The 19233-nt window shown below is 36.9% G+C and overlaps 1 protein-coding gene and 1 long non-coding RNA gene across 5 annotated transcripts in view; one reads left to right on the top strand and one right to left on the bottom strand.

The window, feature by feature from the left end:
* Window positions 1-17074, bottom strand: part of LOC136033165 (uncharacterized) — a 73144-nt gene extending 56070 nt beyond the window's left edge. The window contains exon 1 of the long non-coding RNA XR_010618869.1: window positions 15627-17074. This is a non-coding gene — a long non-coding RNA (uncharacterized LOC136033165). The remainder of the gene's footprint in view (window positions 1-15626) is intronic.
* The window catches only part of LOC136033137 (neuropathy target esterase sws-like), a 201282-nt gene that overhangs the window by 141900 nt on the left and 40149 nt on the right, over window positions 1-19233 (top strand). For 3 of the 4 annotated variants that reach the window (XM_065713787.1, XM_065713805.1, XM_065713778.1), the window contains exons 17-18: window positions 2253-2456; window positions 15531-15609. In XM_065713787.1, coding sequence (XP_065569859.1) covers window positions 2253-2456; window positions 15531-15609 — 283 coding nt within the window. The remainder of the gene's footprint in view (window positions 1-2252; window positions 2457-15530; window positions 15610-19233) is intronic. The other variant, XM_065713796.1, reaches the window with a different exon arrangement.

Genomic DNA, 19233 nt, shown 5'->3' with positions numbered 1-19233 from the left:
ATTTTGAAATTGAACTTTCCCAAAAGGGAAAGCATTCTTGATGAAAATTAGGCAATTAAACGTGTAAATCTATTTTCTAGGACAATGTTATTAAAAGAAGGCTAATTGGAATGAGCACTATAAGATCTAGTGCTATTTTTAAGTTTGACAAGAGATCACACCAAGGGAAATTGCCACATATCAATATTTTGGCCCATAAAACAGTAATTTTTTAGTATTTTTTGTTTTTTTGTAGAAATCTTATCGATCATGACATTAGAGAGTCAGTTTATATAACATCAGGCCAGAGACGATACTGGTGTACCTTTTGCCTCTGAATATAAATGCAGTTTATAAAATTGAACCGTTATTATAGGCTATTTATCCGATAACACTAACGGTAAAGGATTATCTCGTAGTTTAGTATTATTTATTGAGGGGTGGGAAGATGGATTCTTTAAGATAAGGGGAGGGGGTCTCTAGGCTTCAAAAAAAGTCTTAAGGTAATACAAATAAAATTGGTGAAAAGAGAATGAAACGTTAATTATGTGTGCATAGGAATTTAATGTTTATGTTCGCAATTAATTATGTTTGCATAGGGGGGGGGGGTAAGAGCCCCCTTATTGCTGAGACAAAAGTTAGATTTGGACAAGTTTACTTCACTTTGAAAATCAATTACAATTAGCTATTTTAGTTTAAGGATTGTTCTGCAAAAGACTCCTTTGATTTAACATGATGAGCTTGAGGTGGCTGGAGCCCTCGTCAAATTTAGTCAAAGTACGGTAAACGTTCGACTTTTTGCCCCCAGTGTTTTAAGAATGACCCCTCTAGAACCAAAGTTATTTGAAAGAAAAAGAAAAGTACTTTTCACAATGTCACCAATGTAATAGCATATTGTTATGTGCTTTGAGCAGTTCAGTTGTTTTCTGTTCAAAGGCTGTAAAGGCAATGGGTTGCTCATGCATTGTACTCGTAAATGCTCAGTTTCGTGCTTTAGTGTTGTTCTTCACTATCATTTAATGTTTAAGGTCAATCCTGCTGAAGATAATTTAATCTTTAAGGTCAATTCTCCTGCTGAGGTGGATACTTTTTCAAGTATCCACCGCTTTTAAGTGAAAATACAAACATCAGAGTTTTCTATTTTTTCTTTTATCATAATATTTCCTTTTATACAATAGTCATCATTCGGTTTCTTTATAATTTTGTTCCTTTATTTAATTTTTCCACTTAGCTGATTTCGCTTTTATGGTAGCTACATATCTCAGAATTCTTAGTGTTTATTTATTTGTGAATATATAGAGGCTCCTAGGATAATCCTTTACACCCGTAATGGGAACACCCCTGTACGCAGATGACCTCATTTTGCAATGGCCTCGTGGCAACATACTTTACATCAGAGTATTTTACTTCCTGGGACGAATCAAAATTAGAGAGACTTATTCGGGGCTCATCAAGTTGACTAGAAGTCAAGTCGTGGTGGTGCTTTAAGTAGACTTACGTTCAGTTTCGGATGTTTTAAATACGACCCGATCAGCCTTATTTGAATGTCGTACTGACCTATCTTGTGTAGTATGTGCTGACGGTATCTTTATTTGTATTAGAAGCAGAAGGACCTACAAACTAGCTTATTTTGTATAAAGAGCGCTTTACATTCCATCTTAATTTTTGATTGTAATTCATAAATTTTTAATTTTTGCAGCGTCTCAACTAACAATCAACTCAATAAATGAGGCTTATGAGACCGTTGTCCTTAATGTGGACGATATCCCAGGACATTTTTTTTCTAATTATAGCCAAGTATTTTTGCTTCATATGAGTTACTTTATGAAGTATTTTACGTATAAAACCTAATTGCATGTGATTATTAATATATAGTTACTTATATATCAAATTGACACCAATTGGCATATGGCATGATTAAAAATTTTGAATGTTATTCAAATTTTCTTGCTTTTTGTTACGTTAATAGAAGTTCGCACATTGATAAATATGTCATTAAATATCCCGGCTAGATATGGTTTAGTAATTCAAAAGTCAGTCTCAGAAGCGACTCCTCATGAAGTAAGCCTCTAAAACTATTACGTGATTGCATGTTTGATATCTACCCAATTATTTTTTTTATTTTAATGTATTGGCCCTAATTATTCTTTTTGTTTATAATAGTTGTTCCGCTATAATGTTTTTTATACTGCTAATGAGTATATATTTACATATATGTTATTTTTATATATGTGTATATTTCTACGGATGTTATGTTTTTATATCTATTGTAGGTAGAAAAAAGGCTTGAAAGAATGGCAGTACGAACGCAGAAAGAGCTCGTGCTGCTTCATAGGGAGTCAAAGTCAGGGGTGTCAATGGTTTCGCCAACTGGTACTGCTGCTCGGTTAAATATTAGAAGTTGGTGCTCATCACATCATCATCTGATCGCATCTCAAGACATGTTTGTACATCCTGCTGGAAATCAAAGGAAAATAGTACGTCTTTCGGGTTTTGATTGTCCGTTTTTGCTTACTGAAATGTTTAGTCTGTAAAAATAGCTACGATATAAGCGTTTATGGATTGAATTACTAATTGATAAGAATACCTGATGACAGTCCAAAGTAACATGGGAGGGGGAGGTCTGAAATTATAGATATTGTATAGTTGCTAATTTTCATTTTGACTTCTAAATCATGGAGTGATGTATCTTTAAATTTAACTAGGTTAAGTTTTCAATTCAAGGTTAGGGAACAGTGGGAGCTAGGGCTATTGTTAATTACTGTGTGTTTTAGCCGTCGTCAGTGAGAAAATGGAGTATTTGACAATGAATATTGCCGACTAATTTCTCCCTATTCCAGTAAAGTATCCAAATACGACAAATCCCTTCTTTATTCATAAACAGACGAATTGCTAACTAATCATAAACATAACTAATCATATTATAAATTAACTAACTGAATCCAACAAAAGTTCATCACAGTCCGAGTTCAATGTTTAAGCACTCACTTACGCAATCACACACACACAGACCTGACATGAAAAAGATTTAGTTAGGAGTGTAATTTATATAGGTGATTCATGAAATCCCTCCCTTCCGCAAGAGGATGGAAGAGATCCTTAATCCTACTATCCAACGTCCTTAATCCAACAATATTACATAGAAAAGCCTTGAAAGCGCGTCAGCATTTGCGTTCATGGATCCCGGTCGGCTATTAATGGTAAACTGAAATTCTTGCAGAGCTAATGACCAACGAGTCAGACAAGTGTTGTAATTTCGAGCAACATTGAGCCACCTAAGAGGGTTGTGGTCCGTTTCTACGAAGAAATGGCGTCCCTTCAGGTAGTTCTCGAGGCTTTCAATTCCCCATTTGACCAACTTCTTTTCCATGGTCGAGTAACGTTTTCAGCCGGGATCAGTTTCCTACTATGGAATGTAGTTGGGTGCTCTTCATCATCCGTTTGGGTGAGACCGCTCCGATGCCTTTGTCAGAAGTGTTTTTCTGTAAAATAAAATCCTTACTGAAGTCAGGTGTCGCCAAAACAGGGTTTTCGATGAGTGCTCATTTCAGGTTTTTAAATCCACCAACCCGTATCTTGCTCAGCTTCAACTTGTTTGGAGAACCTTTCTTCAGAATCAGAGTGAGTGGCTCAGCAATTTCAGCAAAATTCTTGATAAAACATTGATAATATGCTGCCATCCCAATAAAAGAACGAATTTCCTTCTTGCACCCAGGTAGGGGAAGATCTTTAACGGCCTGGACCTTTCTTACCAATGGGGCGATTTCCCCATTTCCAATGCGGCGACCCCGGTAACGAAACTCGTTCTGAGCCAATTTAATCCTTCTAGGGTGGATCCTCAACCCTGCTTCTTGTATTGACCAGAAACTGATAGACCCGAAAGACGTTTGGAATGCCATCTTTTCTCGGCTACCTTTCTCCAGTTCGATCTGCCAGTGCCCTCTAACCATGTCTAGGACACTAAATATTTTCTTGCTCCCAACCGTCTCCAGGAACCCCTTTATACGAGGTAAAGGATAAATATCAAAACGAGATATTTTGTTAAGTCCATGAAAATCAAGACAGAAACGTAGTGATCTGTCCAATTTTTCGACTATGACGACTGGAGAGCACCAGGAGCTTGAAGATGGTTTGATGATGACCGAGTAGTGCATGCGGTAGACTTCCTGTTCAATGGCGACCTGTAGGCTTTGTGGAATGCCATATGGCCTCTGCCTCAGAGTTCACGACCCACCTGTATTAACCCTATGTTTCACGTTCTTAGTTCTTCATGGTGTCCCTGGAAAAGTTTCTCTGAAATCTTGGAGTAGACTTAACAGCTCTTCCGTTCCTTTTTTCCCAAAATGAGCTACTGATTCACACAGACCAGAACAAACTTGGCTGTCACCGCCGTTAGGTTCACAAGACTTTGTACAACGGTCGTATAGCTTCTTTTGCTGGCTTGCTGCTTTTGTACAGTTTTGTTGATCTTCCTTCATTGGTTTTTCAGTTTAATAGCGTACTTGCAACAGTTCAGCAGTTAGTTGATTTTGTCTTAGAACCGCTGATCCTGCCTCTCACTGTTTTTTTTTGAATATCTAGCGGTCCTCTTGGTTTTCTATCATACAGGAGTTCGAAGGAACTGAACCCTAATGAAGACTGAACTGTTTCGCGACACGCGAACAGAACGTGGGGGATGTACCAGTTCCATTCTTTTGGATTATCTATAACATATTTCTTAAACAACGGGGTTAAGGTTCCATTGAGTCTTTCCACCAGCCCAATGGTCTGAGGGTTATACGGAGGAGTCTTTATTGCCTTTATATTCCCTTGAACTATTCATAAACTTTTGGACAAATCTTTGATCCTTAGTCGGTCAAAATCTCATAAGGGAATCAAACTGGGCAAAAGAATTGTTCGAGGACCTCCGTAACCTTTCTTGCACTGGTCGTCCGTAGAGGTAACGCTTCCGGATATCTGGCAGCGCAATCCGAAATTACAAGCAGAAACCGATGAACATTCCTTGATGTTGTTAACCGCCCAGCAATGTCTATAGCCACGCGGTAGAAGGACTCTTCCACTGTGGGTAAGGAAATCAGAGGTACATTCTGTTTCGCTTTCAGCATAGCAGTGAGCTGACCCGGTTTTCACGTTTTAATGTATTTTCGTTCATCTCGTCTTACTCCTGGCTCGAAGAAACAATGCAAAATCCGATCACAAGTCCGCTGGTTTCGAGTATGTCCATTTAGCGGCGAGTCGTGGGTCAACTTCCCGATGAAGGATCTGCAAGACTGTGTAACAACAAGTTGCAATACCTCCTCGCCCACTGACGAAGTCCTCTTCCTATACAGCACATCACTAAGGATCTCATTGCTTTCACGTAGCGGAGCTTGCTTGGAACAGCTTACCAAGCTTTTGTAAGTCCCCTGCAGTCGTTTGAGTTCATCACCAGTCAGCTGATCTGGACTTATCTCTTGAGCTGTACCCAACGAAAGAGGCTTGTACAAATTACGGTCTATGCATTTCTTCTTTGGACTCTTCTTCCGTCCGTCTGGCCTCCCATCGTTTCCAGGATCCACCTATATTGTCGAAATATCATTTTTTGGAAGATCGACTCTCCTATCCTTTCGAGTTGGTGAATCAGGAATGCTCGGCATTGGAGGCGAGTCAATCATCCTTGGTACGGTCATCCTTTTTAAGCTCTTTTTGGCAGTAATTCTTTCTCATTGTGCTGACAAAAACTCTAATATTAGGCTTTTTCTTTCCAAAGTGCTGACTGCAAAGTTCATTGAAACGAAGAAATGATGTCCTCAGAATCACGTCCACAGGTAATTCGCTTAAGACAGCAACGGGTACGCAGTCACTGATACCTTCCCCTTTCCTTCCTACGTGGATGTGAACATCTTTAACAGGATAAGATTTGTAGTCTCTATGGACGCAGCAAACGTCTGTCTTCTTTGAATGGAAGCTATCGTCTGGCATATACTTCTCACGAATGATACACAGAGTTGTGCCACTGTCGACCAAGAAAGTTGCTGGTTGCCCTTCAATTTTGCCTGTGAAATAGAAAAGTTCCCGTGCATCTTCCAATGAGCTAGGACTTCGAGCCAGAAGAATTTACTTCTTTGGCTGTCGACAGTCCTTAGCCCTATGCCCTTTCTTCACGAAGTTATAACGGCTTTGATAATTCTTTTGTGACGGAGAGGTGCAAGCGATAATATTTTGTGCATCTTTCTTCTCTGTCTTAGCCTTCTCTTCGTAATTTTGAGTTGCTTGAGATCTGTTTTCTTTCTGTGGCAAATTCATCAAAATCAGATTTTCGACTCTTCTGGCGAGAAAGAACGCGTCTGCTTATCTGCATAATTCCTTCTAAGGTGGCTGGTTGAGTTCCTTGAGACGTATGCGTAGTTGGTCACTTTGCATAGAACCAGTAAATTACTCAACCACAATCATTCGAAGGTTATCATCTTTTTTCTGTCTGAGGATCTCAGGATCGGTTTCATGTTTTAAAGTCCTGAAACTTTACAGATAGTCGCTCCAGCCTCCTCCCATAGTCCATGAAAGACCGATCCGCCTCCTTCTGTTTTGAGCGAAAACGAACTCGATATATTCCGATGTGACTCCATAGCTACGATGTACTGCCCGTTTGACCTCATCATAGTCGCTAATTTGGTTTGGTGGAAGCATCCATTTGTCCCACTGGTTTTGGAAAGCTGCACACTCGAAGGTGTTGAGGTATGTATCAATGTCTCCATCATTGATTAATTTTGCAATTGAAATAGGTGACATCCTTGCTGTTATGGCTGCATTTTGAATTGCAGCTTGGTCTGCGTGAAAGGCTGTACGAAATTGAGTGGCAAAACCAGCAAAACGGTCATTCATCGCTTCCGAACTCAACCTGACGGTCTGTTGTTGCAGGGCTACAATCGCTTCTTGGTCCATACTGACACGCTGATCTATGCCAACAACAGTATCGCCTGAATTTTTCCTGGAATTGGATTGACTCTTTTTTTTCTTCTTCCTGTGAATTTCCTAGCTTGGGTTTTAGTGGTAGACGTATGCTAGCTTTCAACTCGGGGTTCTACTAAGGCAGATGTCTCCCACCTGGCATCGTAGCCACTAAGATTGGAAAGAACGGAATAACTGGAAGACGTACTAGTCTCGGGCTCAACAGTCAGTTGATAATAGCTTTTTGAAGCCCCTTGAGCACTGATTCGGTTGCTCTTTCGATAACTTTCGGTTTCCAAAGTTGTGGGTTTCCATAAATTTACTTTAAAATTTTCGTATAGAACCAATCCGAGAGTAATATAAAAGTACTGCAAAATTTGGTATAGAACCAATGCGAGAGTAATATAAAATTACTACAAAATTTCGTACCAATACGAGAGTAATATTAAATTACTGTAAAATTTGGTATAAAATCAATGTGTTAGTAATATAAAATTACGGCAAAATTTGGTATAGAACCAATGCGTGAGTAATATAAAATTACTGCAAAATTCGGTATGGAACCAATGCGTGAGCAATATAAAATTACTGCAAAATGTGATGTAAGACCAATGCGTTAGTAATAATAAGTTACTGCAAAGTTTGGTATGGAACCAATACGAGAGTAATATAAAAGTACTGCAAAATTTGGTATAGAACCAATGGGTGAGTAATATAAAATTACTGCAAAATTTGGTACAGAACCAATGCAAGAGTACTATAAAATTACTGCAAAATTTGGCGTCAACCAGAGCCTTCACTATACTGAATGGTATCCTGTAGAGCCGGGACTTGAAACCTCAGCCGCTCTGACAAGACTAACGCTTACCCACTTTAGTATAGGACACTTGATAAAGCCACTAAGTCCAAACGGTCCACGCAAATTCGTCTTTACCACTGCAGCACCGAAAAGCTGCCTTAGAACACAAGAGTATTCTTTCAAAACTGAGTTGCGTATTTTACTGGAATTTACTATTTATTGGAATTTCTTCTGACCAATATAGAAAATTAGTCACACGGCAATACTAATCGAACAACCGACAAGATATCTCTATCTTAATGTCCAAATTCACTTACTATTTTTTAAGTAATTAATCTTTTGTTTAATTCAATTTCAATTGAAATTTACTTTAAGTGTTAAATTTAACACCATGTATAAAATAACTGATTTTTCACTTATCTTAACTTTTTCTTCCGGCGAAGCTCCCTAATCTTGAATAAAAATTTACCTTGTCACAAATGAAACGTGTTTCAGTATCCGACTTCTGACACCAATTTGTTGCTGACTAATTTCTCCCTATTCCAATATAGTATCCGAATACGAAAAATCCTTTCTTTATTCATAAACAGACAAATCGCAACTAACTGAATGAATCAAATAAACGTTCATTACAGTCCAAGTTGTACTTGTACTTACTTACTTATTTGTACTTGGGTCACGTTCGAGCCTTGTCCAGGCCCATCGTGGCATCCAGAATTTGTCGACATGCCTCTCTCCATTGCTCTCTTTCAAGTGCGATTGGCTCGATCAACTGGATCCATTGTCTATTCCATCGGTGCCCGTGCTTCTTGAAACCTCCCATTGGCTCGAGGTCGGCTCTAACTGTTGATAACCATGTCTTTTTTTGTCCTCCAGGCTTCCTTTTCCACTGCGCAAGGGGTTGGCATTTCAAGCACTGTTTGCTGAACGAGTCATCCGGTCGGCGCAGTGTATGCCCGAACCATCGTAGACGTCTCGCTTTGACAACATCAGAGACAAGTGGTATATCACCACATCTTCTTCTGATGACATCGTTACGGACGCGGTCAGAGAGACGCAGGCCAAGAATACAGCGAAGACACTTGTGGTGGAAGACATTCAGGTTATTAGCTTCCCCAGCTCTGAGGGGCCACGTTTCGCAACCATAAAGAAGCACAGAGAGGACCAAAGCGTTATATATCCGGAGCTTTGTTCGAAGGGAAATTTCATTTCGTAGCCAGAGGCACTTCCGAAGCTGGATGAATGCTGCCCAGGCTGCAGAGATGCGGCTTTGTATTTCGCTTAGAGCTTCGCCCTTGGGATTTATTAGGGAGCCTAGATATTTGAAATTCTGGACGTCCTCGATTGGGATGCCATTCAATGTGATTGGAGTTTCATCTAGCCCAGAGGTGCGCATCGATTTTGTTTTCGATTGGCTGATCTTTAGTCCAGTAGCAAGGGATCTAGCAGCAATGTCGTCTATCATGAGCTGTGCTTCTATTATCGAGTCAGCCAAGATATCCACATCATCAGCGTAATCAAGGTCTGTTATTGATAGTGCTGGACTGATTGTCACACCTTTGTATTTGTCAAGAGTCTTCATGATCTGGTCAATGACAAAGTTAAATAAAATAGGCGATAAGGCACAACCCTGTCGCACTCCTTTGTCAATTGATATTTCTTTTGAGATTTCTCCGTCAGCTCTTATAAATGCCCTCGTTCCCACGTAATACGCCTTAATTAAACGGACTATCTTTTCGGGTACTCCATCATCCCTCATTGCATCCCAGATGGCAATTCTCTTTACCGAGTCAAAAGCCGTTACAAAGTCGATAAAGACTTGTATCGTTTCCTGCTGGTGTATAAGGCGGTGTTCCAGGATCTGTCTCAGGCTAAAAATATGATCGCAACATCCCATACCAGGTCTGAATCCTGCTTGATTTGGCCTCGTCCGATCATTTCTAATATTTCTGAACCTATTTAATACTATTATTGTGAAAACTTTTGCAGAAATGGGTATCAGGGAAATTCCTCTATAATTTTTACAATCGGCTCGATCCCCTTTCTTAAATACAGGAATTATTATAGAGGTCCTCCACTCTTCAGGAATGTATTCGTTGACCCAGACATCCGTGAGTAAGTTGTGGAGCTCGTCGATAGCCGCTTCTGGAAGGGCCTTGAGAAGTTCAGCTGGTAATTCGTCAATGCCAGGGCTTTTATTATTTTTTAATAGTTTTACGGCATGAATAATTTCTTCTCTGCTTGGAGGGGCGATATTGCAATCCTTATACACGAATGGTGACTCAGAACTGCTGTGGGATGGAATGGGTTGGCTGTGGTCATTTTCTGATGGGTGAAGAAGCTCCTGGAAGTGAGCACGCCATCGTTCGATGCGATCTTCTTTGCTCGTGAGAAGCTTGTTGTCCTTACTAAGTAGTGTGGGGGTAGATCTTTGCTTCTTTTTCCCGGTTGATTCTCCTAGGAGCTGGTAGAGTTTCCGTGAATCATTGCGTGCAGCAGCTTTTTCCATTTCACAGGCTACATTAGACCAATATGTTTGTTTGTCTGCCTTAGCAGATTTGTGACATTCTTGGCGGAGTGCTTTAAAAGAAGCAGAGTGTTTATCAGTCATTTGTTTCTTCCTTACAGAGAGTTCTATTGTCTTCTGAGAAATCCATCTTTTGGATTTTTTGTCCCTTACTCCGAGAATTTCTGTAGCTGCCTCTTTCACTTGATTTCGGAACTTGATCCAGCGCTTTTCTATATTTAGTGATGGGTTAAAATTATCTTGTTCGGTCATGGCACTTGTCTCGGTCTCAGAAATTGCTTGATTGGTCTTAAATTCTCGGTCATTATCTTGCAACGCCGTGAAACGGTTTGTAAGTTCGAGCATAAAGGTCTCTTTGATTTCAGGGAGTTTGAGTTTCGTTGTTTCTAGGATGCGTCTAGGTGCAGATACTTTTTTGGAGCTGAGTCTGAATCTAACTTTTGATTTTAGTAATAAATGGTCGGATCCACTTTTTGATCCAGTGTCCGCCCCTCTGTATACTCTCGAGTCTTTAATCATTGACTTCCAGCGACGAGAAACGAGTAAATAGTCAATTTGGGCGCGGGTTCTACCATCTCGGGATCTCCAAGTGTAAGTGTGGAAAGGTTTGTGTTTAAACCATGTATTAGCCACACTGAGATTATTCAGCATAGCGAACATGAGAAGTCTGACTCCGTTAATGCACCGGTCGCCCAAACCGTGGTTGCCAATGGCCCATTCAGAATCGTTTAGTCTCGTGCCAACCCTGGCATTGAAGTCACCACCGATCACGAGGATGTCCTTACGAGGAATTTTATTCATAGTCATTTGGAGGTCAGCATAGAATTTGTCTTTCAAGTGGTCAGGGGCGTCACGAATAGGGGCATATACAGATAGTATTGTCAGGTTATTACTCTGACCTTTTAAACGGGCCATCACAATTCTGTCAGACACTGCTTCATAGTCAAGGAGTCCCGATGCGATCTTGGGTGTCATGATTATTCCCACTCCTGCGAGGCCGGATCCATCCATTGGGCCAGAATTGAATAGTATGGCCTTTTTACCCGAAGGGGCTATTAGGTCAAGTGTCATTTGTCCATTTAATCTTGTCTCTGAAACACAGAGTATGTCCAGGTTATATAAATAAAATTCTTCAGCTACGAAGGCTTGCGTTAGTGAACATTTGATGGAACAGAGGTTCCAGCAGCCGATATTCAGGCCATGTCTCCTTGATAGTATGGTAGCTAGCTCACTTTTCGACGAGGTCGCCAGCCTCGACGCATCGCTTAATGCCGGGAATGCCGTAGCCAAATTCGCTCTCATATTAGACATATTCAACATAATCATAACAAGTGGCACTCACTTGTGCAGTCACACACAGACAAAGACTTGACATGAAAAAGGATTTAGCTAGAAGTATAATTTACATAGGGGATTCATGACAATGAGCCAATATTAATTTTTTTTTTTAGGAATCATAAACTGTTTATCGAAATAAGTCATTATATGACAGAAATGTATTATTTAATTTTCCACATGCAGCAGTTTTTGAGCTATACAAACGATTTGAAGCACCACCGACAAACAAAATAGAATCTAATTGGTTAATTACATTTAGTGGAAACGCAACCATATTTATTTATAAAATTGTTAATTTAATATTTCGAAAATGGAATTATAAAAAAACGTGTGAATTGGGTTTTTAGTGAAAAAGACCTCTTTGTGCAGTAATTTAGCCTCTTTTAAGAGTGAGTACCAAATAAAAAAAAAAACTAAGTGAAGTATCAGCAAAAAGATAAGTCAGAAGCAAATGGTATCAAAGAGAATAAGAAATTACAACTGTCCTTTGACTAGCTAGGTTTGTTTAGGAGTCAATAGATACCTGATGTTTAGTTATTTCATGGACAAAGACGTTTACAAACGTTCGTATTTAACCAATTATTCCTGTTTTTTATTCTTACATGAAATATCTATCGATGAACTTTTCCTTTCAAGCCTTTTATGCTTGATAAGAGCTCAAATCTATGATTTTGTGATGATTGTTATAATGTTATGATGATTGTGATGGATGTAGACCAGGGCTTCTTAAACTTTTGTAATTCCCGACCCCATTTATGATTGCGAGTTTCTTAACGACCCCAACAAATATATAAGAAAAATGAATTAAAATTTTTTGGTGATATATTTATTAGGTAACAATATACATATTCATATGAAAATATATAAATTTAGAATTCGTTTTGAAACATATAAAAATCTAAAATTGAAATTTGCACAAAATTTTATAGAAATGTTTTTATTACAGTTTCAAAAACAAAAGTTGGATTCTGACCGTATTAATTCTCTCGAATATATCCAAGTAGTTGCGTAGTAAATATTAAATTAAAGTTTACGTTAAAAATTTAATGAGATGGATGTGCCTGTTTTTTATTGCATAACAAATCAAATCTTGGTGTAATGTTGGTGCAACTACTGGACGTAAGACCTCTTTAACATTTTTTATCGCTGAACGATATTGGGATTTAATATGTGTTAAAGCTGAGAAAGTAAATTCACATAAATATGTGGTGTTGAATGGCAGAAGTACATTTAACGCCATATCGGCGATTGTGGGAAATTCAGTTCTAGTTCTGATCCAGAATTCAGTCAAGGGCTTTTTTTTGGAATTGTAGTTTTAAGTTTGAGTCACACGAAAGCTCAGCAAATTCCTCTTGAGCTTTAAGTGGCAGATGATCAATCTCACTTAAGCCAATCCAAAACGGCTGTTGAATCCAAACTATTTTTTTTAAATCAATATTTAATATAAAATATGTCTGGAACCGTATTTCTAGCGCTTTTAAGTGATCTACAATAGTTTTTGCAATAAAAGTTTTACGATGAATTTCTTCATTTACAAAATTGTCGACACTAGAAAGCATTTCGAACGAATTTTTTCGACCCTACTTTTCCAAATGCTGATCTTTTTAATAAAACTTCCAATTTTATCGTTTGAAGTAAATATATCGCTATTTTTTCCTTGAAGAGACAAGTTAAGATCGCTTAACTTCGCAAAAATATCTGACAAATAACACAACTTGGATAGCCACAAGTCATTTTGAAAAAAAGCAGCAAATTCACATTTTCGTTTTTTGCAAATTTTGTGCAAATTTCAATTTTAGATTTTTATATGTTTCAAAACGAATTCTAAATTTATATATTTTCATATGAATATGTATATTGTTACCTAATAAATATATCACCAAGAAATTTTCAGTCAAAAATATTTCCATCTCGTCCTTTAGTAACAATAATCTTTTTAAACTTTGACCTCTTGACAACCATCTTATTTCTGCATATAATAACAAAGTTGTGTAGTTGGAATCCGTATCCTTACAGATATTTGAAAATAAGTGACTGTTAAGGGCATGGCTCTTAATATAATTTATGACTTTAACAGCATCCTGACGCATATCTGGCGCTATCAATCAATTAAGAAGCGCCCAAAGGATTTTTACATGCCATGACTGTAAGGTCCCGTCGGTCGCGAAAGGGTTAAATTGACTAATTCGGAATAACATGCACTTTGTTCACAATCATAAAATGGCTAAATGAAAATAACACGAAATGTATATATAGTTTCTTCGAAATAACACTTAGAAATTTTGTTGATAATATTTATCAGGATTATTTCGGTTTTAAGAGTTTGACTAAAATAAATCTACATTTTTTATAAATTTCTATAACATCTTCTGATTCATATTAAATTTATACAAGATATTATAATGATCAGAATAGAAATGCTGGTATAAACAGTCTTTCCGAACCAGAACAATTTAATATATATTTATCTACGATGATTGTTATTTTTCTTTATAACAATAATTTTACAAGTTAAAAAACATTTTTTGCTAAATTGTATTTTTATCACTCGCGACCCCATAATTTTGCTACGCGACCCCGAATGGGGTCGCGACCCATAGTTTAAGAAGCCCTGATGTGGATGATAATTATGAAGGTTTTATTAATTTATGTTTTAGTCTAGTGTGAAAAGACCACGCAAGTGCTCAAGGTTATACTTAACGTCACAAAACCTCATAGCATAGTAAATTTTGTCCGTAAGGTTAAAATTACTTGAGGAGGTAGACGTAAAACTAGGAAACATGATGATAATTCCTTCAGCTAATTTTATGAATGTTTAGTTAAAATTCTAATTTTTGAATGGATTAGGCACCTAGCAAGTGTCTTCTCACAAGGCGTTGCCTGTAATGAAGCTTTGCTCAGCGGAATGTGTATACAGGTCACCTTGAGTTATATAGCTAATAGAACCTATATTTTAGTATATTAATAGTGAGATGATTCATTCAATCTAAAGGACGCTCAGCTGACCTGTTGTGTCATCTTCCACTTGATGTTCAAGTAGGGTTTCTTCATATCTTACCTTCAAGGATTTTCTCCTCTGACAAATCTTTTCCAAAAAAAGAAGTGTGTATTTAATGTGTACATGTGGCCTCTCTAGAATGAAGTATCTTAAGTTTACAATGGTAATTCTCGGGCAAGATTTTAGTGACACTTGTCAGTAAAATGAAACATATGCACATTTGTAATCAACATTCAAATATAAAAATTATGATTGACCAATCAAAATAAAGACTTAATGCATAATATTTTTTTTAAATTTAGTAACGATGGGAGTTTTTAACACCTTTGAATCTTTCTGAAACATAATTCTGGCAAAAGGTACCAAACATATTATTCGTAGGCAGTAAATGGGAAATCCATTATAACCAGCTTTTTAAACCAATTTTTGTCACTTTAGTTTTCCGCATAAGTAAAGTATGTTAGACGTTAAAATCGAAAAGAACTATGCCAAATGTTGTCAACTTTGTGGCTTAGGAAGTTTTCCTCTTGCCAACTAAGAACTAAACGAAAAAAAAATGATAATTCTGTAGGAATTATATGAATTGGAACTCGCTTGGCGCAAACAAATGAACTCTTTTGCCTTGTAAAGTTCTGTGTGTAAATTAATACTCAAGAACATCTTAATATCCAATATGTGCATATATACTCGTGAATAAGTAAATGCATATGAATTTGTGGGTAAACGAAAAGCGCCCTTCAGGCACGTAATTAGGATTTTTTAGGGGGGTGGGGTGGCCGTAAATTGAAGGATTAGGGCCTATAATTTAATATCTTTTGAGGGGATAGGTTTGTTGCTTCGTACCCATCCCCTTGCGCGTCCCTGTTACTACCTTTAAGCTGATACATCATAAGGTCAGGTCGCCGACCTTGCAAAAATAACGAAAATATTGACAGTTTGACATGAAATAATTTTCTTTTTAGCATTTACAATACAGAAATTTGTTGACAGGAGCGCCTGATCCACATTCAGATTTTTCCCGGCTTGCAAGATGGTTGACAGGTATTACTATTTTTTACTTTTTTTTTTTTTTTTTTTTTTTTTTTTTTTTTTTTTTTTTTTTTTTTTTTTTTTTTTTTTTAAGAAATTATTTACATCCAATCAAACAAATTTTAGAGTAACGCTTTATTGGCAATAGAACTGGTAGGTCTTCAAGTATTTGGCAAATGCGATTCAAAAAGCCAAAGCAAAGAGACCCGGTTCCTTTTATAGCTTTCGTTCATCTGGGGCCCAGTTTTAGGTACTGGGAGCGGTTCAAACAGTTTAAACATTTTGGAGTAACTAACTGTCAGTAAGGAGTGACTCGGTCCAATAGTAACTACAACTCACAAAAAGGAATTTAATATTTCAAAAGGCTCATCATGTTTTTTCCAAATATTAAGATTCATTTGGGGTTAATGATACCCATCAAAAGCCAGGAGCCTCAGAAAGTTTATCTGAATTTCGGGGAAACACTCTCAAACACTGTTATAACATTTTTCATGGTTTAGGGGCTGCCTCCTCTTTAATTCCTCCTCCCTGTCATTTACAGAGTAATTTCTGCTCCTTTTAAGTTTCATTGCTGCTCTTTAATTTCAGTTTGACAAAAACGCATGTTTTTTTTATACATTATTTATAGTAGCTCCTCCTAGATATTGTTTTTTGTTTTGTTTTTTTATTGCAAATATTAATTTTATAATAGCCGAAGGTATTTTGAGAAAAACGACTGCAATTAGCAAATTTTCGTTCAGTTTTGATTTACTAACTGTTAATTTTGCTGCATTCAGTAAATGATTTTTTTTGTTTTTATTTTTTATACTAGTTCTAACTTTTTGCATATAAATTTTTTAATTCCTAAAAAGGGGGAGTGGCTTGTTTAGTTGCTGGTTTGTTTTTTCTTGGGTGATTGAATGTTTTCTTTTATTTATCAGTTGTTCGCTAGTACCCGTCGACGGCAGTTCGCAAATTTTTTGAATTTTTGCAAATCACGGATATTGATTAGTGACTCGCTTTATTGTTGTTAGGTATTTGGTTTTAATTATTACAATTTTTTGCTATTGTTGAATTTATTCATCTTTATTTTTTGGGTTTTTCATTGGTTTTTTCTTCGGCACCTCCTTGAATATATTTCTTTGTTTCACGCTGAAGAAGAGAGGTGGTTGTCCTCTCGAAATATTCGCTTTGTTTTTTAATTTGTTTTTTCGTTTGGTTTTAAACACCACATTTTTGATCGTTATCCTTTTTTGCGACATGAGTGCTTGGAATTACGCATATAATAGAGATCTGAATAAAGTCCTTGTCCTCATTGCAAAATCTAAAATTGTAAACATGGCTTTAAATCTTTTGATCTTGTGTGATTTTGTCACAGAGCTTTGTGATGTGGCCAGGCTCATAGAGTTTGAAGGGGTTGAGTTTGCCAGTTAGTCGTCTTAATCGATTGAATATTATAGCAAGCTCATAGTAGTATTAGTAAAATATAATAGAATCCTGATCGTAACTTCATAAAAATTTAAAGAAGAACAGCTCTGTGGAATTCTAATATAGTTTCCTACAGCGTAAAGAGGAAGTAGAAACAAATATATTAATTAATTTAATTAATAATTGAATAATTAAAAAAACTAATAATTAAAAACCTATTAATTTAATTAGTCTTGATTTTTTTTTTCAGAACAACAGAAAACCAAAAGATTATTGTGCGGTTTATTGCTGTTTCTGAGGAGTTCTTTGGGGGTTTGAATTGTTTATGACACGAATAAGGGCGAGTAATTAGATTGTATTTATACTAGCGGTTTTAATTTTTAACTAGTATATTTTATTTGCGTGAGTGTTGATTTTTTTTAAAGTATTACCTTGTATTTTGTATCCTGATTTTAAAAGTGTAGCAACATTAATTGGCCTCTTAAACCATAGTTTTTCCTTAACAATGTTTTGGTCGACTTTTTTCTCGATAATAATTTTTTCACTAGCTATTTTTCTTTGTAATTATGGATTGAGTTCAACATTTAGTTTCTGTGTGTTGGTATGGGGGCATAGGAGTGACTACAAACTTGGTACTTTTGTAAAGTGTAAAGTACTTGTGCAAATTGAAGTATAAAGTATATAAAACATAAGGTTTAATAAACTGAAGTACGGATTATTTTCAAAGTATATTTGGGATAATGATTTCCTATAGATTTGTGGTCCTACTGTTCAAATAAACAAGATTTCTTGTCTCTTGAACAGCATAGTCTATGAGATTTATTTTCTTCTTTTAATTAAGAAGCAAACTGAGTCCGTGACTGGTAAAGACCAAACGATAAATCTGCCTTTGGGATCGAGTATACTTGGTGCAGCTAGGCCTCTTAGGCCTAGCTGCTGCTCAGTGCTGCCTAGGCATATTACTCCTTTGGCCTCCAAATAACAAACAGGGTAAATACATTCCATATCTATTTATGGCACATAGAGCATTGATAACTTGTGGTGTTTAGTTGCTGAATCTTTTTTTGACGAGGAGAGGTAGAAAGAATGTCAAAAATTCTAGCAGTACATTATAGGTCGATTGAAAGAATCACAGACAAAGGAAAGATGGACTTTGATTTGAAATGCAACAATTTTTCCTAAAATGAAAGCAGGTTACCAAAAAAGAAAATATTGAGAACGCTGGTCTTCTCTGTGTAGAAAAGCTGAGAAATGTGTTATTCTCTGGCTTTATTGGTACATCTCCTCTCATACCGTTTAGTGGCTCAGCCCAAAGAGCACGGAAAATAAATGATTGTCCTAAAAAAAAAATTATGTTTTAGGTGCCACGCGTTTTAGCAATTTTCTGGATTTTTGCCATTATTTCTTTCCTTTTTTTTTTAGTTTGGCACTGGCTACCACCAAAACGTTTTAAATTTTATATTTTTCTCGTTTTAATTGGCATTTATCAATCAATGTAATTTTTAAGAACTCCATGAGTCTGACATGGATATGTTAACGGATATATACTAAGTTCATCGAACTTAAAATATACGGGATGACTGCAAGCCTATCAACCAAGTTAGTGGTAGCTTGAATAGAACGGAGGCCTTGTGTTACCAAGCATAGACTTCGGCCTATACATGTGCGTACTGCTCTTCTTTTAACTGCCTATGATTTACCTCCTTTTTATCGTTATGCGATCCTCGTTCCGCTTAAAACTATTGGGGCCATTGGGACCCTTGTCTAATTCAATTTAATATTTATTTTCTTATGTTAGTTAAAATTTAGTCATTAATGTACTTATTGATAACAATGCATATCTAATCATTTAAGACCATTCCTTAGATGGTGCTTGAATGTACGGGAGTTATGTAAGTGACGAATTATGTGGAGCGGGGGTATTTTTAGTGAATTTTTATTTAGACTAGAAGTCCCTCACTTTTGGTCTCTAATATGTGCTAAAATCCTTGTATTGGCCCAATTTTAACATGGAGTTGTGTTTCCAAGTTTCTACTCAAACATATATCTATGAAGCCTTGGCTTCAATGGGCTATTTTCATTATTTGGTATCTTCGCCAATAGCGGCTGTGCGTATCTTTTTGTCCATGGATTTATATTCTAAAGCTTCTTTATCAGTGTCATGAAAAATTGATTCCTTGAATTGTTGATACAATTTCATCGGGATCGTGGCAATGCAATGGGGAAGAA

This window comes from Artemia franciscana, chromosome 1, assembly GCF_032884065.1.
Source record: "Artemia franciscana chromosome 1, ASM3288406v1, whole genome shotgun sequence".
NCBI lineage: Eukaryota > Metazoa > Arthropoda > Branchiopoda > Anostraca > Artemiidae > Artemia > Artemia franciscana.
This window is presented reverse-complemented; position numbering and strand designations above follow the sequence as displayed.